Genomic DNA, 25,649 nt, shown 5'->3' on the forward strand with positions numbered 1-25,649 from the left:
TGGGGTTTTTTTGTCCAGGCACTTTCATTGGGAAAATCCACATTTTACTGGTGAATTGGAGCAAATGACAATTGAGTTTTCTGCAGATTGCCGCTTGCTCTCATCTAATTCACCAGTAAAATGTGGGTTTTCCCAATGAAAGTGCCTGGACAAAAAAACCCAAAGAAAATCGCTCGGACATGGAGCTTTGAAAAGCGTACCTGTGCCTGGAAACCATGGCAGTATTGGAAAACGAATAAAAATTATTTGGGGGAAAAATACAATAGACCAGGGGATCAATGAGGGCAGGGCCAGTCTGGGAAAAGCTCCTCTGGTCCCCACAACTAACTCATTCATCCTGCTCTCACTATTCTAGTGGGAGGTGACTGGGTGAGAACAGCAGAAACCACAGCTTGTGTGACAATAAGCACAACTCACCTCACCCTCAACCAGATTGCGCTTGTAAAGGGCCTCCTTGGCTCCATCCTGCCAAATAAACACACACAGCAGGCAGTTAAGTAGATACAGAGGCTCTCGTTGCACCAGGCAGAGTGCTCCTTTAAGCAGGCAGGCATTGGTGCAACCAAGAGGCTTTAAAAAGGGGATCTGAGGTCTTTGCTCCCCCCCCCAATCTAGAAGTAAAATGGAGTGGATGGGGGGCTGACTGAGGCACCATACCCGCTTTCCTTCACTGCCAAGGCGCCGTGCTGCCTCTGTATACCACTGCTGGTACCGCTCCAATTGGGTCAGGTATTCTATGAAGTAAAGATCAGACAGACATGACTAAGGAACAGCTCCGGTGTACAACGGCATCCCCTTCACCTCCACCCCCTCCAACCCCGGAGGTTGGGACTCTGCCTCCTTTCTTGTAATACAGTGTTTGAAGAGAGCTAAAGAATTAATACTCCAAGGGCTTAGAGAGACCGAGATGCAATCACAAACTGCCGAGATCAAGATCTGTCAATCTAACAAATTGTATGCTTTTTTTAAAAAAAAATCCATTGTATTCATCCCTGACAAGATATCTGGTAGATTTGTCAAATGTTAAAATGAGGGTAGTCTTTGCACAGGCAAGACTAAATGTCCTTCCATTAGCAGATTGGACGGGCCAACATAAAGGAATTCCTAAGAAGGATAGAATTTGTGGCTGCAACTCTGTGTCAATAGAAGACATAACTCATGTACTCCTTCAATGCCCTTTTTATAATGACCTTAGAAACAATTACATCCACCCGTTGCTGAGATCACAGAAGGGAAGGACATCTCTCGCAAAGACCTGTTTTTTGTTGTCTGATGTAGAGAGGGATATATCCTTTAGAACAGTCATCCCCAAACTTTGGCCCTCCAGATGTTTTGGCCTACAACTCCCAAGATCCCTAGCTAACAGGACCAGTGGTCGGGGAAGATGGGAATTGTAGTCCAAAACATCTGGAGGGCCAAAGTTTGGGGATGCCTGCTTTAGAACATCCAAATTTCTTTCCAAGGCTTTACAAATTCGTGTAATAAAACTTCAAAGAGGGGGGATGAGAAATGATTTATCCTGTAAAGGTTGGGGAGCAGAAATGTAAACCACTATTATTAGCAGTATTCTTATTCTTATTATTTTTATGTGTCTAACGGCTGCTCGCTAAACACAATAAATCGAACTGAACTGAACCCCCTCAATGAGCACTTCCTGCTAAGGCGATTTACACCAATTCAATATGAACCGTCAGAGAAAGGGGGAAAATATTCACTTGCCCAAGCATTGGGAATGGGGCCTTCATGGCTGGGCTTTCATTGCAAAAGTACCTTTCATGACTGCAGGGCCTCCTTGCTGAAGCTGGGACTTCTGCCACTGGATCATCCGTATAACATTCTGGTGCTGCTCCACTAGGTCGTTAGGAGGTCGTTGGCCAACTTGTTTGTATCCTGCCATCTGCCAGCAAAGGAAGGAGGGTTTGTGTACGTTCTCAGGGAAAGGACAGAGCACTCAATTTCGGGGGTAAGAAGTGGACCTTCTGGGACTAAGTTTTGTCTGGCTGACAAGTGCATGCACAGGCTGGGAAACAGCTTTTCCAGGACAACAGCAACTGTGAGCAGCACACCTGAACAGGTGCCTGAGATCCGGCCACATAAACGCAGAAGGAAGGCAAGACTTCACCACGTGAGTTTGCCACACAACACTTCTCTTTTAAATTGGCACAGAGTCTGCAGACCTCAGGGGAGACTCCTTCTGCAGAATAAAATTAAAGGCCAGATTTTTTATTTTCTAAAATAAAAAGGTAGTTTATGAAGCCGAAGCAGGCCAAAATAGCCCAGAGAGAGCAAAATACAATATTCTTCCAGTCGACTGCCCTTTTATTTGTTTGTTACCCAACCAAGACAGGAATGCCAAGCAGGGCCCAAGGGTTATGAGGGTTGGGAGAAGACATCATGTTAGGTCATTTTGAAAGGGCATCACTCACACACTCCCTAGAGATTTGTTTTGTCCAAACTTGGGTGTTTTTGCTGTACTGTAACACTTCAGCTGACTACTGCACTACTAAGGTAAGCAGATTTTAAAATCATAAGCATTATACGCTGCCCTGCCTAAGGAAGCACAGCAGCTTTGAGACAGGGCTGAGACTTCTGACTGAGCTTCCTCCCCCTCCTCCAACCATTTGCTTTGTAAGTTAGACATTCCTAGTGCCTTCAACCCAAGAACAAAATGTCTCAGTCAGTTTACAGGAGTCAAGATTCAATGTTTGCTTGCAGTTTTGCTCCCAGCCACCTTGCGCCTTGTTCTTTTGAGGGACAATGAACACAACTGTTCAAAATGTAAGACATACCAGTCTCTCACTTGTCAAACTTGTGTCTCCTATTTCCTCCCATCCTTTCGTTGTCTATTGCACAGTCTCAGTCTATTGCACAGTCTGGAAGCACCTTGAGGGGGAGGCCTGCCTTTTGGCCAATGTTATGCTAAAGCACCATGCACACGGAGATGCTGGAATCAGCAACTGCTGCCCTGATAAACATTACTGACCTTTTTCTCCAGCCTCTCCTTGTCGAAAGCGAGGACATTGAAGCTGTGCAGAGTGCAGACAGGCTTGCTGCAAGGAAAGAAAGTGCGGCATGGTTAACTTCAGAAGAGGCCAGCAACAGAAACACAGCACAGAGAATGAGGCAGAGGCAAGCAGACAACCGCCATCTGGAGAAGCAGATATGGATTGGGTGTGTGCCTGTCAACTTCATGCCCAAGCAACAAGCACAGCTGACTCCTGCCAAGGCAGCGGGGCAAGAACCAGGCACATCGGCTGCAGCAAAGCCCCCTAGCTTGGGGACCAGAGTTTGGTGGGCAAGGAGACTGAATTGCTGCCCAGGATCCCTCAGGTTCTAGATTCGAGACCTGCTGTGGGTTTCTTCCTGACAGCTCTGAGAGAAAAGGCAGCCCAGCACACACACACACACACACACACACAGGGACACTGCTGGAATGTCTGGGTGCTCACAACTGCTCCTGATCAGACCTGATGGGCAGGCAACGTGCTAATTTCTCATTTGCTAGAATGCCACAGGGCAGGTTTTAAAGGACCACAAGAGCAAGATGAATGGGGGTGGGTGGGCTTGAAGATTGACTAGCCAAAGGAGCGAGGAAAGCTCTGACGTTTCATGCCCGGTGCTGTTTCTCGTGTTGTTCTCAACCCAGGACAGATAAATCCAGTCTGGTAAACAGCTACATGGCAGAATTGAGGCAGGAGAGACACTCTGCGTCATTTGGAGGCAAACCTTGCATTCAGAACAAGAGAACCTTCCAGGCAAGCATTCTGATTTACACCTTGGCTTCCCAGGACCCCCTTTTCCTTTCAGAATGCCTCCAATTGCATTCAGGAATCCTCCTTGCTAGCCGGTTGGTCCCGACTTCTCTCCCATCTTAGGCCCTACCCCTGGGAACAAGAAACTCTGCCCTTGTTGCAAAGCCTGCACAATGCCCTCGTGCTGCTCTGCCTGTTCCTCATGCTCTTTGTTTCTCAACCCTACAGGAAATGCCAGGCTGTTATCAGACCATAAATCTATCCTGCTAGATTTCCTGTTTGTTTGAGTGGTGCCACCCAGATTGCACAGAGGTTCACAAGAAAGGCACGGTCTATCCAGCCCGCCCTTGAATGCCAGTTCGAGACATCTTTCTCTCTCCCTGCTCTTCCAGTTACAGGAGAGGCTGTGCTTCTGGCTATGGCTAACTGGGAGGATGCCCTACCATGAGAAAAGTTCGGAAACTGTCTCAACCCATTGATTCAGGGCAGCATTATCAGAGGGGGGAGACAAAGCAATCTGTAGTATGTGGCACAATCCACCTTCATGCCCTCCTGCGCGAGCCTCACAGAACGGGACCTGAAAGGGGCACAGCAGCCTCCCATGTTACTCAATGGAAAGGGAGGTGTCCTTTGGACCTGCTGCCTCAGGCACCAAAATATATTGGGTTGGCTCTGGGCTTGTTATTCACCATGCAAAATTACACCTGTTCTTTTGAAGCTTAACTACTTTGCCTTCCTGCCAATTGCCACTAAACCTTTTGTGCCCATACAACCTCCCAGAGCTCTTTGCCCCTCTCTAGTTGTCCTACATTCCTTTTCTTGTCCAGAGCCGGCAGGAGCAAACCATTCTCTGTGCAAGGGAGCTTCCGAGGACTGAGAGAAGGAAGGTCCAAGCAGAGCTGGCTTGGCTACAGCAGTGAGCAGATGGACGTTCTGGAAAGGAAATTAGAAGAGACTATCAACAGCCACTGGCAGAGCAAAAGGTGCTGGGCTGGACACCTGCCTCTGTGCACACCATCCAACTGTCCATCATGCTCCCTTAACACAGAATTCAGATATCCAAAATGCTACGCGGTGCTAACTGATGAGGTTTGGTGGACAAAACACTGGACAAATCTGGGAGACTTGCTTGTGGGCTTCCCAAAGGCATCTATCTAGCTGTCCACTGTGGCAAAGAGGATGCTGAATTCGTTAGGTCTTTGTCTGATCCAGCAAGCAAGGCTCTTCTCATGCTTTGTCTCAGCCACTGACTCATTGTGTGGCCTTGAACAAACTTCTTCACTTACTGCCTGCCAGGGGGTTGTTTACTGTCGAGTAAAGACGCTCCTCTCCGCGCTGTCTTTAAGGGTTTTATTGTGCATACTATTTACAGTGCAGAGATAGCAGAAAACATGACCGCCTAGTCCGATTCAGAACCCGGCAATGGCTGCCGCCTGCTTTTCGGCCAGCATAAAAGCCTGGGCACCCCAAAACGCCGCTCCTGCGCCCTACGTGTGGGCGCGCACCTCCATTCGGGCGCCGGAAGGAGAGGTCTCCCCTCTTGCTGGCCGGGGCGGCGCCTGGGCTCCGACGTCTTGCTGAGCCCCTCATCCGCTGACCCTCGACCAGAGCGGTGCCAAGGCTCTGACGTGTCTCTGAGCCCCTCCTGAGTCCCCCTGACACGGCCTCTGTTCTTTCTACTGTGCAGAAGGTAGCTGAGGCTCGGAGCTTCCCCTGCTCTGTGTGCCAACTTTAGAACAGGTATGGTTCTTATAACTCTCCTAAGGTACTAAGGACCTATGCAAGAGGCTCTTGTGGCGTCAGAAGCTCCATTACAAAACCCTCACCAGAAGCTACATTGTCACTTTTGACAACCTGAGCTATTCAAGTCCTGTTTATTCACAAGTCTCATTCACAAGAACAATGTAGCATATCTGTATGGTCATGGCAAGCTATCTCCTCAGCAAAACTGCTATTTGACGGAGGCCTTTCTGTCAGAAAGTCGAGCCATTATCATGCAGCATTACGCAGTCAGGAGAGCAGAATTGATCCATGAGGTGCAATCCACCAGGAAGGTCTTCTGCACAAGTTACACGAAAATGAACTACCTCTATGCTCTCGGACAATTCCCATTCATTCATTCTTCCTGTGGTAAAATAATACTCAGAGCAGCTTCCAAATAAAACCCATGTCAACAGGGCTTACACAGGAGAACTTCCTGGTTAACTGTGACCTCCAGGTCAGATTGTCCTGTCTTTCCCCACCCTGCTGCCCCCAACAACACTCAAAAGCAGCCCCCTGAAGCAGGCACACCTGCCCTATTGCTTTTTTGTGAGATGCCTCGGGCCTTGCATTTGCCATCTTGAGCCAAGAGCGAAGTAAGAAAAGAATGAAAAGGAGAGCGGAAGAACAGGAGCTAATATTTCCCCACAGATTATGCATGGAGCTAACTCTCAGGAGACCCCAGCAAAGGCACAAGAATATACATACCTACTGCCCACATCCTTCCCGGGAGCTATTGCTGGCTTGGGTTTGGGAAGAGCAACCTGGGTGAAGAAAACAAATACTGTTTTGCTCCTGTATGTCTGGCATAGCCACATTTATTTCAACAATGCAAGACACATCAAGGTATCCAGCCTCCCACCCTGTGGAATGCCCTCTCACCAGAGGTGAAAGAGATCAACAATTACCAGACCTTTAGAAGGCATCTCAAGGCAGCCCTGTTTAGGGAAGCTTTTAATGTTTGATGGATTTCTGTATTTTAATATTTTGTTGGAAGCCGCCCAGAGTGGCTGGGGGAACCCGGCCAGATGGGTGGGGTATAAATAAATTATTATTATTATTATTATTATTATTATTATTATTATTATTATTACTTTCCGGGGGGGGGGGGGAGCTGACAGCAGAGACCAGGACATGATCAGGGTTATGGGCTGGGTATGCCAAATTATGAAAGTGTAGAAAAATCATAGCACATGGTATTGCCTACAGCAGGCATCCCCAAACTTCGGCCCTCCAGATGTTTTGGACTACAATTCCCATCATCCCTGACCACTGGTCCTGTTAGCTAGGGATCATGGGAGTTGTAGGCCAAAACATCTGGAGGGCCGCAGTTTGGGGATGCCTGGCCTACAGAGTTTGGCTCCCTAAGAATCTCAGCTTTCATTTGAGTGGGGGAGCAAGCCCTTATGAATTGTGAAGACATAGCTGAAACTGTGTGGGACACATCGGGCTAGTGATTTGGGGTATAATATCCAACTTTCATCTTTGGGAAAAGTTGTGGAGAGAAGAAATAAAATTTACAGCATGCTGTGCGTTGAAAGAAAATCACATGAAAATGATGTACCGTTGGTATCTAACACCAAGTAAGATTGCAAAAATGTATAAAACTAAATCAAATATGTGTTGGAAATGTAAAGAGAAAGAAGGTACTTTTTTCCCACATGTGGTGGTCATGTTGTAAGATAAAAAGCTTCTGGGAAATGATTTATAACAAATTAAAGAAAATGTTTTAAAATATATTTGTTAAAAAACCAGAAGCCTTTCTTTTAGGTTTAATAGGGGAAGAAGTGCCAAGAGAAGATAAAAGACTTTTTATGTATGCAACGGCGGCGGTGAGAATGCTACTAGCCCAAAAATGGAAAGAAGAAGCATTACCAACAAAGGAAGAATAGCAGATGAAATTGACGGATTATGCAGAAATGGTGAAACTGATGGGGAAGTTCAGAAACCAAGAAGATCAAGTATTTGCTAGAGATTGGAGTAAATTCGTAGTTTACTTGAAAAACCACTGCAAGCAGTTAAAAACATTGGTAGCATTGTAATGTGAAATTGATTATGATAAAACAGGGATACATACTAGTTGAAAAAATTAAAATATGCAAAAAAATAATTTTTAATTTAAGAAACCAGGGGAGAGAGGGGAGCAAGTCGGAAGGTTCAGGGAACCTTGTAATTGGATATATATGAAAGTTAATACAGTAATACCTCGGGTTACGAACGCGATCCGTTCCGGATCGCAGTTCGTAACCCGAATAGTTCGTAACCCGGACGCGATGCGCAGCGCCATTTTGCGCATACGTGCGGCGAAAACACTTCCGGGTTTGCGCAGTTCGTAACCCGAACTGTTCGCAAACTGAGGTGTTCGTAACCCGAGGTACAACTGTATGTATAAAAATGTGAAAACAAATAAAATATTATTATTATTATTATTATTATTATTAAAAAAGAAACTGTGTGGGACAATGGCTGTGAAATCTCAGGGGTCAGAGGTTGGGGTGTCAGTGCTCTGCAAAATTCCTTGCCTCACCTCACCAGCAAACTCAGAATAAAACGTGCAAACGAGTTTACAAACACAAAATAAATTACTTAAAACAAAACATTTGCCAGATTTGTCCAGGCTGCAAATTCCCCCCCCCCCCCGTTTAATATATTTTTTAAAGCAGACAGTATCAATCATCTGCCTCTTCCCATCACAATATGCTGCTCCTGTGGGCAGGAAACCAGCCTCTGAATAGCAACAATTGCTGGAGACATTTCAAGCCACGCTTAGTCATTAGCCACACTTTTGGCCCACATCCATTTCTGAAGAAACCAAAGTTTGGACTCTGGTGGTAACACAGCTGAAATTCATTTCTCAAAAAGAAAACGGAGCCACAGAAACGAGGTGACGGAAGGGGCACATTAGGCTGGATACCCTCTAGGATGAGCACTAACCACAGATTCCATATGGTTCATATTCTTGCCAGCCTCAGCTGAGCAAGGGCTTGGGCACAGGGCCAGAACCTTTGCAAAGCCGCACTCAGAAAAACATTTCGGGTGCCACCCAAACCAGCTTTGCTCTTGATGGAAAGCTTCTGGGACGCAGAGAACAGATTGGCTCTTACTGGTGGCATAGTGAGGGGGTCAATGACCAGCCACTTCTCCGTCGTCGTCTCCAGTTGCTGGGAGGTCAGCGGCTCTCTCAGACGCACAATTACTTCCAACTTGCCCCCTGTGGGCCGCCGACCGTCCAAAAGCTAGGGCAGAGAAAAGAAAAAGCGAGAGAAGCCCCAATTAGTGTAGAACCACAACACTCTAAACTTCTCCCCGCCAACACTGAATCCGTCCCTCTTATGGTTTCACACTTGTCAATCTGTACGGCAGAACGATGCAGCCTGTTCCTTTTGGCCCTCGGGATGCTGGGGGAGGAGCTGGCATCTCTGTCTTTCCGGCTACGTGGCAGATGGCAAACCAAAGCCTGGAGAAAACTGCTCTCTCAAGTTCTACAGGGAGGCTGGCTGAGCAGGCAGCGAAGGCTAGTTCAGAGCTCTAATCCAGGCCACTCCTTTATTCACAATCATATAGAGGTACACATGGAGTTAAAACACCACCACCACAACAACAACATTTAGAAAGATCAACATTCCTGAAGTCCTCCACTTCTGAAAACTGCAATTGGGCCTTCGAAATTGTTTTTGGTGGATGTGTGGATACCTCCTTTAGTAGCTAATTGCATTGGTGGTGTGAATGTCTGTGAATTCCTCAGGTGGAATGTTTTCAGCAGTTATCATCTCAGGAAGATCTTCAAAATGGGGCCTTATCCAAAAGCCTGCCTGCTGTCAGCTGCTTAGAGCATTCTTCAAATGCAATATTTTTGTGTGTGCTATATGGTGGGTTTTTTTGTAATCCTCGTTGAAATGTTCAGCTGGCAATCCTCATTATAGCTTGTTTACTTTGTTCCAAACTTATTCTCATTAATAAACTCTTGTCACAGTTCTTTTAGCACTTTTTTCTGGCCGTCATATAGAACTGTGGCCTTGCACGTGATTTCACATTTAACATCAGTACAGAAGGCGGCAAAGTGGAGCCACTCCTGATGACCTGATGCAACAGGGATGCTGAAATGGGTGTGACACGCCCCAAGACATGCTGAGCCCAAGGCCTTGAAAGGCAGTGACATCTCTTCCAGCAAGCATCACAAAGGCATTGTCTGCGGTGAAAGCAAAAGTCTGATTTCACTCTAGCCTCTCTCAGTTCTGCTAGAATAGCGGTCAGCAAACTTTTTCAGCAGGGGGCCAGTCCACTGTCCCTCAGACCTTGTGCGGGGGCAGACTATATTTTTTGGGGAAAATAATGAACAGATTCCTATGCCCCACAAATAACCCAGAGATGCATCCTATATAATAAAGTCCAAGTGTCTCTGCGTCCAGTCCCTGTGTCCCTGGGTTTGCGCTACTGCGCATGTGCCCCACGGACACAGGGACTGGACGCAGAGACTGGACGCACACACGCGTGCTCTCTCCCCCCCGCCTCCCGTTTCCCTGTGGCCGCCAACCGCCGCTCCCTGCCGGACAGCGCCTCACTGCGCTTGCACTAAAGCACGAGGAAGAGGCTGCTTTCTTTTCCTTTTTCTCCCCCCTACGCTCCTCCCACTATTTGCCATTGGCTGGTTCTAAACGGGGTTTACCGCAGGGGCGGGAGGGAGATGGGGAGCAGCAAATCCCTGAGGGGAACACGCGCAGCGCGACGGGCCGCAGCCCCCGGCTCCACAAACAGGCGCACTCCATAAGCAGCGGCGCCACTCCTACACGGGCCCCCTGCTGCGCTTCCACGCTACTCAGGCGCGTGGATGCTGCTTCCCTTCCGCCGGCAGCACACGTGGGAAGGGAGGAGCGGCCTTGGCATTTGGGCTCCCGAGGCGGAGCTTCTGCACTGACGGGGAAGGGGGGGAGCCAATGCGTCGCAAAGAGGAGGCGGCTTTGGGTGGCATGCGATGCGGGGATCGTGAGCACCAGAATCGGGGCAGCGGGGAAACCCCTAGCCTCCGGATCAGGCCCCAAAGATGCCTCTACGAATGTCCCTGAGGTTGCTAGAGCAACAGGTCTGCTCTAGCACCCGTTATTTTAACGGGCTTCAAGATACTAGTTTTAAATAAAAGGACACATTTTACTCATGTAAAAACATGCTGATTCCCGGACTGTCCGCGGGCCGGATTTAGAAGGCAATTGGGCTGGATCCGGCCCCCGGGCCTTAGTTTGCCTACCCATGTGCTAGAGAAGAAAGGGAAGGATTCAGGCTTACCTCCAGAATCTCCCGAAGCTCGCAAGCTGTCTCCAGTGCATCCAACTTCAATTGTGCAGTTCCAACTACACGGTCAGTTTTGAACAGCCCTCTGGAGAGAAATGGAAGTATTAGACTGATGACCTCATTCAGAGAGAGTCACAAATTTCATTCTGGTCTTACTTGCTCCCTTTCAATAAAACCAGCACTTAGCCTTTTTAAATTAACCAAACCACAAGAACTGCTGCAAGGTTACAGCAGAGTCTCCCCAACATTCCTGTAGTAAAGCTACTCATAGTTTGGATGCCTCTTTTCAGCTTGGTTATGGCTTTGGGTACATGTGGATCTGAGCTACAAGTTGCCCGCCTGTCTTGCCTGTGTGTGTCAATGAGCCAACCTGAGTTTCTTCCTCCCATAATAAACATTTCCCAATCTCACATCCTGGGTTTTCTACTAATGTCCTGCCGCCACCACATTATAGAAGTTAGACGTGGAAGATGTACCTTGTGTGGAATGGAAGCCACCTTGTCTCAATTGTTTTATCACTCTTTTGAAAGCACTCTGAAGCCTGTTTCAGTTAGTGCCTCCTTGACCGCTAAATATCCTTCCATTCTCCTCCATATTTTTTTTGTGCTTCTGCCAATAGCCCTGAAAGAATGTGCAATCTCAGCACATTCACAGACACTAAGAACCAAACTACACATTACATCCTGAAATACATGACCGGGACCTGCCATTTTACTTTCTTAAGAAAAAAATCAAGGAAGGGGCAGGCAGGGGGCACGGATCAGGACAGCCATGTTGGGGGGGGGGGCATATTCCTTTCCCCTGCATGCTTCCCCACCAAAAAATCCCACCTCAAGCTATTTGCTTCCGAAGGTGTTATTTGACAGGACAATTCTAGAAGGAAGCAAAGTGGTTATCCCAACAATATACTGTTATTCTGTCCTCCCTGCAATGCATATTAAAAATACATATGTCAGGTTTAATCAAAACCTCAGTGATTTCATGGAAGAGTTGAAAACGCTCATATTAAAGCTCTCAGGCCACTCAGACATGCAGCTTCCATGCTGAAGGTGGCCCACCTCCAGTCAGTTTGACCACAGCAGGAAGGTCCCTACGGGTTTCTGCCAGTAACAGCCAAACCTCCATTTTGCTCACCCTTTATGGACGACTTCAAACTTGATGCCTTTTGTCTGGATGGCTCTCTTCAGCCCACGGTGCCCCCGATTAATAAACAGCTTGAACTTCTCTTGGAATTCTGCCGGAGGGAGATACCAAATGGGAAGGTTAATGGGCGTCAGGTGAGAGCCAAGAGCAATCATCGCTGAAAGGAACAGCCTTGCATTGCTGGAGGGACTGGGGTCCCTGCAGTTTGCTTCAAGCCCCCCCCCCCCCAAAAGCTTGGGAGGCTCAAATCCAACTCCTGAGCATTTACACAGTTGTTGTGCACCATTGATATCCCACTGTTCACCCCATCACAAACACCCTAGGTAAAAAAGATAAAAGGTAAAGGACCCCTGGACAGTTAAGTCCAGTCAAAGGCGGCTATGGGGTGCAGTGCTCATCTTGCTTTCAGGCTGAGGGGGGCAGCGTTTGTCCACAGACAGCTTTCTGAGTCATGTGGCCAGCACGACTAAACCACTTCTGGCGCGATGGAACACCGTGATGGAAACCAGGGCACACGGAAACACCGTTTACCTTCCCGCTGCAGCAGTACCTATTTATCTACTTGCACTGGTGTGCTTTCGAACTGTTAGGTTGGCAGGAGCTGGGACAGAGCAACGGGAGCTCACCCCGTTGTGGGGATTCGAACCGCCAACCTTTTGATTGGCAAGTGCAAGAGGCTCAGTGGTTTAGACCACAGCGCCACCTGCGTCCCTGTGCAAGCACTCTATGCACTGGTAAAAGCAAATTGTGGCAGGATCAGGCTGTACAACACTGGCCGGTCATGTTTCAGCACAACAGCAAACCCCTCCATTTGCTTCTTAGCTCACCAGAAGCACTTACACTGAGACAGCTAAAGACTGTGCAGTTCTGATGCTGTCACTGCTCCTTGCCATCAAATACCCTAAGATGTCAGTCAGCAGATTCTGTAGGAGGGAGGGAGGCAGGGAAAACCTGGCAGCTATCTTCACGCTTTTTCCAGCTTCCCCCAAATCACGCTCGCTGTTGCCAAGAAGGAAGTCTGTGCCGCAATATACCCCACCAGACACCTTTGCCTTCAAACCCGTTTGCGCTGCAAGCTGTCATATCCACAGAGTGTGCAACTCGTATTCACAGAAGCAACTTCCACATAAGGACAGAGAACATTCTCCACTAGAATCCAGCAGCCAATACTTCTTGAACCCAGCAGTAGCCCAATGGAGCAAAAGGACCAACAATTTTCCAGATGATGCAGGCTTGCTACTAACAAGTCTTGAGGTATCTCTGGCTGCTGAGCCGTCAAAAGCTCGATCGTCTTCAGCCCTGTTCTTCAACTGGTAGCCTGTAGCAGAGTTTCAGACTGCCAAGCCTCTACGGCGACAAGAGCAGTCTATCCTCACCTGCTCTCCTCCCTGTCTTCGTGCTTTCTTTGCTGTCCCCAGTAAAAGCCTGGCAAGGAAATTTACTTCCAATACTGCACAGCTAGCTCAGTGCTTGGGGACAAGGGAGAGGGCCTCAGAAAGCAGGCCGGTGATGAGGGTCTGGCATACCCAGACACAGAACTAAAGGACCAGCCCAGTATTCCAGTGCTTCATAGCTCTGTCCAATATCTGACCTGCAGCATCTCCCTCTATTCCAGGTGTGGGGTTGTCCCTGTGATTAAGGGCTAGAGCTAGACCACATGCAGCACAGTATAGGTCATTTGGAATTCAACTCATTAAAATATATAATAGTATGCAAGTATAGGGCAGGTTTAACTCTTCCATTCCCAGCCACGATCCCGATATTCACCCCCCACTTGCCTTTCTTAAGCTAATGGCGGAGGGGATTTCATGAGGATAGGGCTGCCATACATGTGGCGCTTTGCCCTGGATCTTAGTCAAGTCAATCATAAGAGTGTGTGTTTTTTGTTGAAAGGAAAAAAGAATAGAAGAAAAGCCCAACAATTTTTTTTTGGGGGGGGGGTCTTCCTAAAAAAAGGGATTGCAGCAGGAGAGAGAATGGTTGAACCTCCCCTCCCTTGCATGCTGCAGCCCCCCCAACACACACAGCCTCTAGTACATTGGTACCTTGGTTGTTGAATGGCTTGGCTCCTGAACAAATCGGCTCCTGAACGCCACAAACCCAGAAGTGTGTGTTCCAGTTTGCGAATGTTTTTTAGAAGCCGAATGTCCGACGCGGCTTCCGATTGAGTGCAGGAAGCTCCTGCAGCCAATCGGAAGCCGTGCCTTGGTTTTCGAACAGATTAAGTTTGACACCCAAGGTACCACTGTATTAAAGGTAAAGGTAAAGGGACCCCTGACCATTAGGTCCAGTCGTGACCGACTCTGGGGTTGCGGCGCTCATCTTGCGTTATTGGCCGAGGGAGCCGGCGTACAGCTTCCACGTCATGTGGCCAGCATGACAAAGCCGCTTCTGGTGAACCAGAGCAGCACACGGAAACGCCGTTTACCTTCCCGCTGGAGCGGTACCTATTTATCTACTTGCACTTTGACGTGCTTTCGAACTGCTAGGTTGGCAGGAGCTGGGACCGAGCAACGGGAGCTCACCCCGTTGCAGGGATTCGAACTGCCGACCGTCTGATCGGCAAGCTCTAGGCTCTGTGGTTTAACCCACAGCGCCACCTACAGATTTAAGTTTGACACCCAAGGTACCACTGTATTGATTTTACCAGGGCTTCCTGGTGATGTGTTCAGTACTGCACAAGTGCACATGCTTTGGCCCTGAAGCTGGCAGGTGCTTCTTCCCCCCTCCCCCCTTCTTTCTAGCATGGCCTAAAGCTCACAAACATAAATTTACCGGGAGAGTTGGAATTCTTGATCACGTTGGTCTTGTCTTTCTGCGCTTCCTCCTGCAAATACAGAAATGTGAAAAGAAGCAGTAAGAACCAGGCGCCTGCCGGAGAACCGACTCGGAGCATTTCAAAGCAGACCCCACCACCATCCTCAAAGCAGCTTCACACATCAGGCTTTTTCTACACCTGCATTACATGCAGCTGGCTATTGAAAGGGCCGTTTCGAATTATTATTGTTATTTTTCTTTTTATTAAAATACCACCCCATATCCATAGATCTCAGGGCGGTTCACAACATAAATATACAAATGCAGGGGGAAATGATCGCTGGCTGCTTCCCACAGGAAAAGGAAAAGTTAACATACGAAGCAGCCCAAACTCACCGCATTGGGATAGGGGAATTCAAAGCGGACAAAGGCATCCAGGTCATTAGGAGACATGCCTGAAGAAGAGAAAAACGAGAGTCAGGAAACCTTTTTAAAAAATCTCAAAATCTCAAAGATAAAGGACAAGGAGGAGGGGCTGCTCTCAGAAGGCTCCACGTGGAAATCGGCTCAGCACCTGCAAAATCAGGCCTCTCCACAGAAGCCGGGGCAGAAGTTTGGCCTTTGCATGACTGCCTCGGCCTGCAGTGCCCTAGAATTCAGCATGTGGGACAACAGGCCTAGAAGTGGGCAATTCAGAGTAAAGAACACTCCTTAGGAACCACCTTTGTAACAAGTGTTTACCTATATTACAAAATGAAAGGGGGTAGGGTGGGGGGAGAGAGAAAGAACAGGCTTCAACAGAATTAAATTCACTCTCAAATCCAGCTTTTTAGTCTTTCTCCCCTGACAGGTGGGAATTTCACAGAATGGGTCAAGGGAAAGGAGAGGAGGGAGGACGTGCCCTCCCCAATGCACACACACCTGTTTTGGAAATACTCAAGAAGCACACAAGGTCCCTTCCCTGGCACCCTGGCAGAACACACGACTAAGGAAGGTGGTTGAAGAAGTGGTGGGGGCTGTGTGCTCTACATAGCCAGAGCGGGAGGTTGGGGGGGGGGGCAAGCTTTTCAAACAGGTTATTCTGATGCCCTGTCTCAGCCAGCCACACGTCCTGTCCGCTTCACAGCAGCAGCAACAGCAAATCCTTGATCTCTCTATAAATTTTTCTCTCCCCTTCCTCTCCTACACTCCTACACCTTTGCTACTCCAGTAACCAGATTTCTTCCGGTCTTTTATTTCCAGATAGGCTCTTTCCCGAGCAGCAAATACCTAAATCACTTTTTAAAACCTTTTAACTTATCGCACATTAATTTGCTCTGGGGCGTGCCTGCGAGGGCTTGGCTTGTAAATCAATAATAACAACAGGATACTCTTTCTGGCAGTGTTTATGACAGCTATTGAAATTACAAGCAGGCAGGAGAGTCAAGCAAGCAGGATCCAATCACTTTTTATGGGTTTTATGGGCATGTTATTATTGCTTTGATGCTGTTAGCTGCCCTTGAGTTTCCATTAGGAAAGAAAGGCAGGGTATAGACTGAATGAAGAAATGAATAAAATGAGGAGAAGGAAGACAACAATAGAGATACAGTCTTTTGTTCAGGATGCCACTCTGCAATGCTATATGCCACATTTCTTCCTCCATGGATAGGACAGTGTAATAGTGATTGGGATTAGCTCTGCTCACTTAAACAGTGGCTTCTAACACACATGGGACCCAAACATATAAAATTATAGGAAAAACAAAGAGGAATAAAAGTTCTTTAGCATTCTACAGAACATACAGATACAGCTGTGGAGCCTGTGGGCCTCCAAATATTGTTGGAGTCCAACTTCCATTAACCCAGTCAACAGGGGATGATGGGCATTGTAGTCCAGCCATAACACCCATGAGATAGGCGCAGCAATGTTAAGAGGGACTCGGTTTTGCACTAGGACAGGGCACAAAGAAATAAACTGGAGAGGGCAGGTAGCCCTTTTGCACATTTCAGGGGAGGGGAGAATTCTTAATTTTGAGAATAAATGTTAGCATCGTCTTGCTGGATCAGGCTCAACTGTCCCTCTAGCCCAGTGTTTTTCCCTCCAGTAAGGCCCCGTCAGATGCTGCTAGGAAATTCACAAGCAGGGCATTAAAGACAGCCGCTGCCCCTGTTGTTTGTTGTCCCTTTCATCTGGTAAAGAGAAACCATTTGCTGCTCTGAACAAAGAAAGTCCCACGGGCATAACACTTTGCATAACTTAGTTGGGTGACATAAACAAGAGAAAGAAAAACATCGGATCCCTTCTGCCAACACAAACAATTGTCAATGGCTTTGGGAACTCTTTGGGAACCATACTTGTTCTGCCTGCCCGCCACCAGGCCCCCAGTTTGGCTTTAGAACAGAGAAAGGGGACCCTCGAACCTCCAGATATTGTTGAACTTCAGCTCCCAGCCAGCATGACCAATGGTCAGAGGTGATGGGAGCAGCAGCTCAGCAATACCTGGGGAGTCACAGGCTCCCCCATCCCAACTGCTTTGTTCAACTAACAAGGAATGGTGGCAACAGGCATAGCAACTCCCACCCCCCCACCCCCAAATTATGTTTTCAGAAACGGAAGCCGTTTCCTGGATTACCTGGAGGAGCTGGTAGGTTGATTCCTTTCACGACAGAAAGAACCATATCGTTGCTGTTCAATTCTGGGAAAATCCTGCGAGGGTGGAAAGGAGAGGGCCAACTTCAACCAAGGTGCTTTCAGTGAACAGGCCAGGATCTCACCATCACCAAACAAAGCGTCCGACTCCACCCATCTATTCCTACCATTCCAAAAAGAACACTCAAAGGCTTCACATCTCTCTCTCACACGCACACACATATAAACATTCGTGCCCTGGGCAAGAGCTGAGGTTTGAAACAGGTCGAGGCCCTTTAATAAATCTTGGTTTGGCCTATGTGGGATTTTTAAAATCCCCCTTTATTGTTGTGGCTCTGAGAGAACCTACTCCTGCAAAGGAAAAGCCTGACCAATGGCTAGGGACTCAGCCGCATGCATAAACATAAAGCGCTTTATATGCGTTATAACACTGTAACACTAGATGGTGCTGTGGAGTCCTGCCTTTCACCAACGGGATTTCCCTGTATGAAGTTTACAACACATTTAACTGAATCACTTATTTGATGTGTCTAGATCTGGCCTAGGAAGGAGAGCCCAAAAAGCATTTAGCATCTAGCATTTGGGGCAAACTGCAAAGCAATGGCTCACATACTTGACCACACTGAAAGTCCGCTGCTCATAATGATATTTGGGCAGTGGAAACCCCTTGGCGTGGGCTTGCTTTAAGATCTCCATGTTCTTTTTGCAGTCTTCAGCCATCTTCTCAAATCTGGAAAGGGGCAGACCAAAACAGTCAACTTAGTTTACAGGGTGATTCACGGAGTTGAAATAAGTTTTCTTAGAAGAGCTATGAGAACTTTGTTATGCTTGAAGAAATACTTGGAGTGGACAGGATGTGTTGGAAAGCTTCAGCCAATGAGAATTCAGATAAAGCTGGGATCTTGGTTAAGCAACATCCCAAAGAATTCAGCACAAAAGAGTTAACTTGGATGCTAGCAAACAGAAGCCGTATTTTCAGAAAACAGCCAAAACTGGAAGCCCTCCAACCGTAGCTGACTGGCAGCACACACAGATGTTTGGGAACAAGCTATGTTTTGAGAACAGGGTCAGAAAAATAGAACATTCCACGCTTTGCACTAGAGTGCTGGCTATGGATTTCATTAGGCAGTAGCAAAAACAAATTATGCCATGAATTGAGCAACGTAGCAATGAGCAAAAATGTCATACTATAAAAGTGATGTGTGGAAATGGACTTTTAAGAGGAGCAGCATGTGGCAGACATTCTATATTCTCTGAAGGAAGAAACGCGTGTAACCTTAAATATAAATTATGAAAGCTTATTCTACTTATGACCTTTATTTACACCCCCCCTTCAAAGCATTCCCATCACTTGCTTTGGGAATCCTTTTGCTTGTTTTAAAACGCCAATGAACCTATTCAATGACTTGCCTCACCCCAGCTGCAGAACAGACGATGCAGAAGATACAGGGAACCAGGCAGAGGGCCTTCTCGGTAGTGGCACCTGCCCTGTGGAACGCCCTCCTACCAGATGTCAAAGAGAAAAACAACTACCAGACGTTTAGAGGACATCTGAAGGCAGCCCTGTTTAGGGAAGCTTTTAATGTTTAACAGACTATTGTATTTTAATATATTGTTGGAAGCTGCCCAGAGTAGCTGGGGAAACCCAGCCAGATGGGCGGGGTATAAATAATAAATTATGATGATGATGATGATGATGATGATGCTATATGGAGCACCTGCTGCGAAGAGGGCGTTCCTGGCCAACACAGGCCACAGATTTAGCAGAGAGAGCAGAGGAAGGGAAGGGTATTGCTCAGTTCCCATCACACTTACTTGGTAGTTTCTGCGATGTTTCCTAAATGGGTGAACTGCTTGGAGAAACTCACACACATCTGGAACAAAAAAGAAAGGAAAAGGAGGGAGTAACATTGGGAGCAGGCAGGCATGATCCTGGCTCCATCCCATGGGCCATGTACCTTTGCAGTCAAATGCCTTAAATTCCACCCCTTAAGTGTCAGCCCTTATATGGCCAAAGTATGCAGACTCTCTTCTCAAGGAACCCAGAAGCCATTTGCATCTTTCTTAATGTAGCCCATCCACTGCTCATCATTTACTTAATACTCGGGTAGCTGCAGGAAGTCCATATGGGGCCACACCAACAGTCCCTTCTGATGTACTGTATATATTCAAACACACCCACACACCCTTATAAGTAAATCGGAGAGAGATGCAAGGAAGAAATACAGTTGCTGCCATTATGTCAGGTTTGCCCCCTCCCTCCCTTGCTGGATCAGACCAATTAGCGTCCGTCTAATCCAGGGGTCAACAACCTTTTTAAGCCGTGGGCCGGTTTTCACCGTCCCTCAGACCATGTGGTAGGCCGGACGATATTTTGAAAAACAATATAAACGAATTCCTATGCCCCACAAATAACCCAGAGATGCATTTTAAATAAAAGGACACATTCTACTCATGTAAAAACAGGCTGATTCCCGGACTGTCTGCGGGCTGGATTTAGAAGGTGATTGGGCCGCATCTGGCCCCCAGGCCTTAGGTTGCCTACCACTGATCTAATCCAATATCCTGTTTCCAACTATGCTCCATCAACCAAATGTTTCCAGGAAGCCCACCAGAATGGAATGAAGGCCACAGCCCTCCCACCTTATTTCGCTCCCAGGATACGGCAGGCGTAACAAGTGTGATGCTTTCAATAAGAATGATCGACTGCTATCCTAGTATGCCTTGTCTCGCATCTGGTGGGGCTTCCAGGAAAAGGAGGAAGAAACCTTTATAGTTTAAAAAGATAGCCTTGCTCTTCCCGATTCCAAAAGAGAGGATGCAACATCCCTTAGAACAACATCCCCAAACTTCGGCCCTCCAGTTGTTTTGGACTACAATTCCCACCATCCCTGACCACTGGTCCTGTTAGCTAGGGATCATGGGAGTTGTAGGCCAAAACATCTGGAGCGCCTCAGTTTGGGGATGCCTGCCTTAGAGCTTCCCTGTGCCCCACTTACCTCATGCTGCTGCCTCATAATTTTCACAAGCTCCATGTACTGGGCAGCTGCTTCTGGGGAGATGTTGAGTCCACGGCGCTGTGCAAGTGTGAAGTCCTCCTTGTTCACAGGGGCTTGGGGTACCTGAAGGGTGAAAGTGTGTATTTGGGGGTGGGGGAAGTTAGTATCAGAAGGAACCACTCCAAAAAGGGCTGTGTCACCTCCAGGCACAAAACACAAATCAGCGCAGAGTGATCCTCTTCCTGTCAAACACACCTGGGTTTCCCACAAAGGGAGCTCCCGATCCAAAACTGTGTGGATCTATAAACTGGTCTGAAATGGGAGGCTTGCCTGCTGCCATCATTATATATTTTCCAGCGAAAGGCAAAAAACTTACCTCTATAACCAGGCCTTAGGCCAAGCACCCCCAAACTGCGGCCCTTCCAGATGTTTTGGCCCACAACTCCCATGATCCCTAGCTAACAGGACCAGCGGTCAGGGATGATGGGAATTGTAGTCCAAAACATCTGGAGGGTCGAAGTTTGGGGATGCCTGGCTTAGGCTTTTAACTAACTGGCCTTCTAGAAGTGGGTGGGATGTTTTTACTGTATTTCTTTTTCCTCTTAGTTTTAATACAGTATAACTATATGGGGTTTATTGTGTGTGTGTTTGTTTGGTTGGTTGTAAGTTGCTTCAGTTTCCCTTGGGTAAGATAAAGCAACTATCAAATTTAATTAATTAATAATGAAATGTCCCATGCCAAGCTTAAAGGTACAGCCTTAACTGGCCCTCATTCAGCAACAGCGCTAAGTCAAATGGGATGACCGAAAAAATATTTTGCCCCACGCTAGTTGGTTCAAGAAGGGGCATTAGAGCAGGTTTTCCTTGGACACAGACCAAACTGTAGCATAAAACAGAACAAAAGACCAGGCCTGCTGGATCAGACCTAGGGTCCATCTAGTAAATTTTCTGACTGGTGTGATGCCTCTGGGAAAATCTCAAGCAGTGCATGAAGGCAACAGTCCCCCCCCCTCCCTGCTATTCCCCCAGGATGATGTACTTAAAGAGGTATACTCCCTCTGAACACAGATATTAGATATGATAGCTAAACAGAACCACTTATTTTCCACGTACTTGTCAAATCCCATCATGCTCAGAATACAGACACTGAGGAATGCAAAAGATTGCAAGCATCAGGGCAAGATTTTTCTTCCAGCACTCCACAGATGAGACCAGATTTATTTTTATTTTTAAAAATATGTCTCTCTGGCTCAGAACTCAGGTTCCGGAACTGGGACATAGTGACTGAAAAACAACATTCATGCACTTCATGAGCTTTGAGCTGTTTTCTAACACAAACTCTTTTGACAGCACTTCAAGACATTTCCCAACCAGAGAGAAAGAGAGAATAGGATTGCCTTTGTTATGTCGACCGGGAGCCCACTCTGCGATGCTTCAATCATAGGGTCCAGACCCTTGGCTTGACGCAAGAACATCTTGGCCCCCTCAATGTCATTCTGCTGCTTTGCTTTGAGAGCTGCCTGCATCAGCTGCTTCTTCCGGGTTTCCAGGAAAGTCAGCTGCTGTTGAGCTGCAGGGAGAAAGGAGACCCACCAGGCATGCTTCAAAGTCCCTTCTAAACAGACAATAAGGAGGTCTCAAATGGGCAAGGGTGCAAATATTATTTCAGTAGACTAACATATGCCTGTGCATAAGCAAAACAGTCACTTTTTACAAGTAGCATGCTGGTAACACAAAAAGCATGTTTGCTCAGGAGACAGCAATAAATGCAGAGCCTATAATGAGTCTAGGCAGCCTTAGAAAGAATAATAAAAACAGCCATTATCATATCTCCAAGAGCAGCCAATAATGAATGCTACATTACACCAGTTAAGAAATGGTCTTTCTCCTGTTGGGTTGGATTCCAAAATAGCAAAAAAAAAGAGGAGTTGTTTGCTTCCATTGGAGAAAGTTTGGGGCTTTTGCAGAGAATACATTCCAAGGAACAGAGCCCAAGCTTCTCAATCTGATGTTAGGTGGTCACTGCAAAGTCCTACCCACATGGCAATGACTTTTGGGCTGTAAAATTCAGGGGAAAGTGGAGATTGGGGAAAACAAAGTACCTCAATAAAAGAGGCACCAATCAGCCCAGGGATTTTTGCAGAAATCAGGAACGTGGAATGTGCCACCAACACAGATTCTGTTGTTGTCTGGCCTGCAATCTGGATCAACAGGAATCAATGCCGCCTAAGGAGCTTGAATGCCTGATACTGAAAAAATTCCGCACGCTGCTAATTTGAAAACACTCTATATGTCTGAAAAGTGACCAAATCACTTGCAAACTGTGGCTTGGTTTAGAAGTCAAGAGCTCCTGTACAGACCGAATTGCCAAGGAAAGAGGAGCTGCTTTATAAGGGTGGCCAAACTAAGCACTAAGAACCCCTCCCAATGCTTAAACCATCTGTGTATATAGGATTAGTGTGTCTACAAAATGAGTAATTTTATTCATAAAACGCTACCCTGTCATTCAGTACTTGGGGTACTTTACAATAAAAAGCGAAAAGGGACACCACAGCATTTAAACCAGGCTTCTTCAAACTCGGCCCTCCAGATGTTTTGAGACTACAATTCCCATCATCCCTGACCACTGGGTCCTGCTAGCTAGGGGTCATGGGAGTTGTAGGCCAAAAACATCTGGAGGGCCAAGTTTGAGAAAGCCTGGTCTAAACCTTTTCCCCACCAGCCTAGACACCACCACACAGATGAGATCAAGCTTCTCTGAAAAATTGTCTCCTGTCACTGATATTCAGGCTGGTACATGAATTTACTTATTTTCCTCTTCCCTCATTGCCTCTCTTCTGTTTCGTGTCAAGTCTCCTCACATCATTATAAACCATGCTTATATTATGAATGAAAGGTAAAGCAATAAATAAAAGTGGGGGTACCTTTCGCGGTGACCTTTGAGGCACTTTTACCTGCCCCCATTGCCTTTGTAGCTGCAGGGGCCACTCGTGAGCCTGGATTGGGTGGCAGTTTAGGCTGTGGTGGGCTGGCTGGTTTGGATGCTGCAGGCTGGTTTGGGTGGTCAGGCTGAAAAAAGAAGAGAGAAGATACATTTCCGAAAACATTCCTTTGTGCAACGAAGGACCAACCTGACATGCAGGGAATCACATGGGATATCAGGGCAGTTGGAGAAGTCCAAACTCTGTTCATGACATAGCATTCAATCTTAAAACCTTGACTGCACAACCAGCACTTAAAAGTATTGCTGTTGCCAGTACAGGTTCTTTTTTTCTTCTTTTTTCACATTTTTAAAATTTATTTAAAATTTATTTATTTACAACATAAACCCACCACAACTCAAATAAACAAATCCACCACCATTAGACATAAACAAAACATAACATAAAATATAACATACGACAAAATAAAAGACTTCCTTTATCCTGTACATGGCCTCCTTGTTTACTTCTTATGAACTGTTGCCTTTATGAGTTGTTATTATGATTTTTCAAATTATGACTTATAAAAAACAACCACAAAGTCTCCTGCAGAGATTAATGGAAACAAGTCAAGATGTGTATTTTAAGGCACTGTTTTGTAAAGTATACTTTACATTTTCCCCATTCTTTTTGAAATCCTTGTCTGGAGAGTCCCCTAACTGCGTCTGTTAATCTAGCCAATTCGATATAGTTTAATAATTTATCCTGCCATTCCGTTTTTGTTGGCACAAATCCTTTTTTTCCAATTTCTGACAATTAAGGTCCTTGCCGTGCCTGTGGCATAGAGGAATATTTTCTGATCCTCTCTTGTTATACCTGCGTCCACTGCCACAGGCCAGTACAGGTTCTTAATACACTTAATGAGCATCTGCAAGGGAAGACAACAATTCTGCTGAATAAATCTGGACTTGTAGGTACAGTATGATGCATTACAGCTTAAGCTACGGCTGCCACCTGCCACACTTCCTACTTGCCAAACTGAATTAGATCAACATGACCAAAAACTGAGCTCAGCATCACCATGGCATCAAACATTTTTTTTGGGGGGGGGAGTATGAGGAAGTGTCCTCCTTTGTAAAATTCAGAGGTCTTTTCTGTTACTTTAGAAGATTCCTTACTTTAGAAACCCCTCCCTAGAGATGCCCACCTGGGTTGACTCTTATCCCAGATTTTAGACAACTTAGCAAGGCCTTTCTACTTAGGACTTTCTTTGGATCTGGTTGTGGAGTAGCTGTATCACGCTTTGCCTGATGGGTTGGCTTTAGAATCTATGGTTTTAAGATGGTTTTTATCAAGGTTCCATCCATCCACTCGCTTGCAACCAGTGCCCTTCCCTACTTGGGAATGTGCTCCTGTCATTCCCAAGCAGCCGGCAGGAAGGTCGCTTTCCTCCATTTGAAGGAGACGGGGCTGAAACAGCAAGGCACTGCTGGCACCTCCTGAAAAAGCCTAATACGAGAAGGAGAGGAGATAAAGTCTCAAGGTCATTCACAAATCTGGGCAGCTTTTAAGCCAAGCCAAAATTTGTTGTTGATTGTTGTAAGCCTTCTTTAAGAACCCGATTAAGTGGTATGTACATACATTTTTGTATGTACACAGCAGGTGGCACTGTGGGTTAAACCACAGAGCCTAGGGCTTGCCTATCAGAAGGTCGGCAGTTTGAATCCCTGCGACGGGGTGAGCTCCCGTTGCTCAGTCGCAGCTCCTGCCAACCTAGCAGTTCGAAAGCATGTCAAAGTGCAAGTAGATTAATAGGTAAACGGCATTTCCGTGTGCTGCTCTGGTTCGCCAGGAGCGGCTTTGTCATGCTGGCCACATGACCTGGAAGCTGTACACCGGCTCCCTTGGCCAATAATGCGAGATGAGCGCGCAACCCCAGAGTCGGTCACGACTGGACCTAATGGCCAGGGACCCCTTTACCTTTACATACATTTTGAAATGAAAGCAAACTAAAACAGGCCTACAAAACCCTCCCCCACCCCTCAAAGAGAGATGTCTTGAGAAGAAACAGTAGTTTCTGGCTACTCCCAAACTGCATTATATTCCAACAGTTCCCCTGGGGGTGGTGTGATAGGTTATTCTAGTCTGACCTATGACCAAGGCATACAAATTTGCATGCTTCTCCACAAATTCATTCACGACTTTGACTAGCACGCAAACCAACCTTTTTTGCCTCCTCAGCATCTTCATTCTCCTCATTGACTAGTTTCATGGCTGTTTCGAGGATCCCCACAAAGCTTTGCTCTCCTGGCAAAGATTCCGTTCCTTGGATTGGAGGGAACCCTGCCAAAGATGACACAGAGACTGCTTAGAAGGCAAAAGCTATTGCTAAATGTCTGCAT

At 46.8% G+C, this 25,649-nt stretch overlaps 1 protein-coding gene across 2 annotated transcripts in view; it reads right to left on the reverse strand.

The window, feature by feature from the left end:
- CC2D1A (coiled-coil and C2 domain containing 1A) overlaps positions 1-25,649 on the reverse strand; it is a 48,123-nt gene that overhangs the window by 3,254 nt on the left and 19,220 nt on the right. For both annotated transcript variants that reach the window (XM_035140565.2, XM_035140564.2), the window contains 17 exons: positions 25,472-25,590; positions 23,251-23,395; positions 21,724-21,896; positions 20,327-20,449; positions 19,143-19,201; positions 17,941-18,057; positions 17,311-17,384; positions 15,096-15,154; positions 14,718-14,769; positions 11,934-12,033; positions 10,794-10,884; positions 8,618-8,749; positions 6,222-6,277; positions 2,984-3,050; positions 1,771-1,897; positions 658-734; positions 418-465 (listed from right to left, as the gene is read on the reverse strand). In XM_035140565.2, the coding sequence (XP_034996456.2) occupies positions 418-465; positions 658-734; positions 1,771-1,897; positions 2,984-3,050; positions 6,222-6,277; positions 8,618-8,749; positions 10,794-10,884; positions 11,934-12,033; positions 14,718-14,769; positions 15,096-15,154; positions 17,311-17,384; positions 17,941-18,057; positions 19,143-19,201; positions 20,327-20,449; positions 21,724-21,896; positions 23,251-23,395; positions 25,472-25,590 (1,619 nt within the window). The remainder of the gene's footprint in view (positions 1-417; positions 466-657; positions 735-1,770; positions 1,898-2,983; positions 3,051-6,221; positions 6,278-8,617; positions 8,750-10,793; positions 10,885-11,933; positions 12,034-14,717; positions 14,770-15,095; positions 15,155-17,310; positions 17,385-17,940; positions 18,058-19,142; positions 19,202-20,326; positions 20,450-21,723; positions 21,897-23,250; positions 23,396-25,471; positions 25,591-25,649) is intronic.

This window comes from Zootoca vivipara, chromosome 16 (assembly GCF_963506605.1).
Source record: "Zootoca vivipara chromosome 16, rZooViv1.1, whole genome shotgun sequence".
NCBI lineage: Eukaryota > Metazoa > Chordata > Lepidosauria > Squamata > Lacertidae > Zootoca > Zootoca vivipara.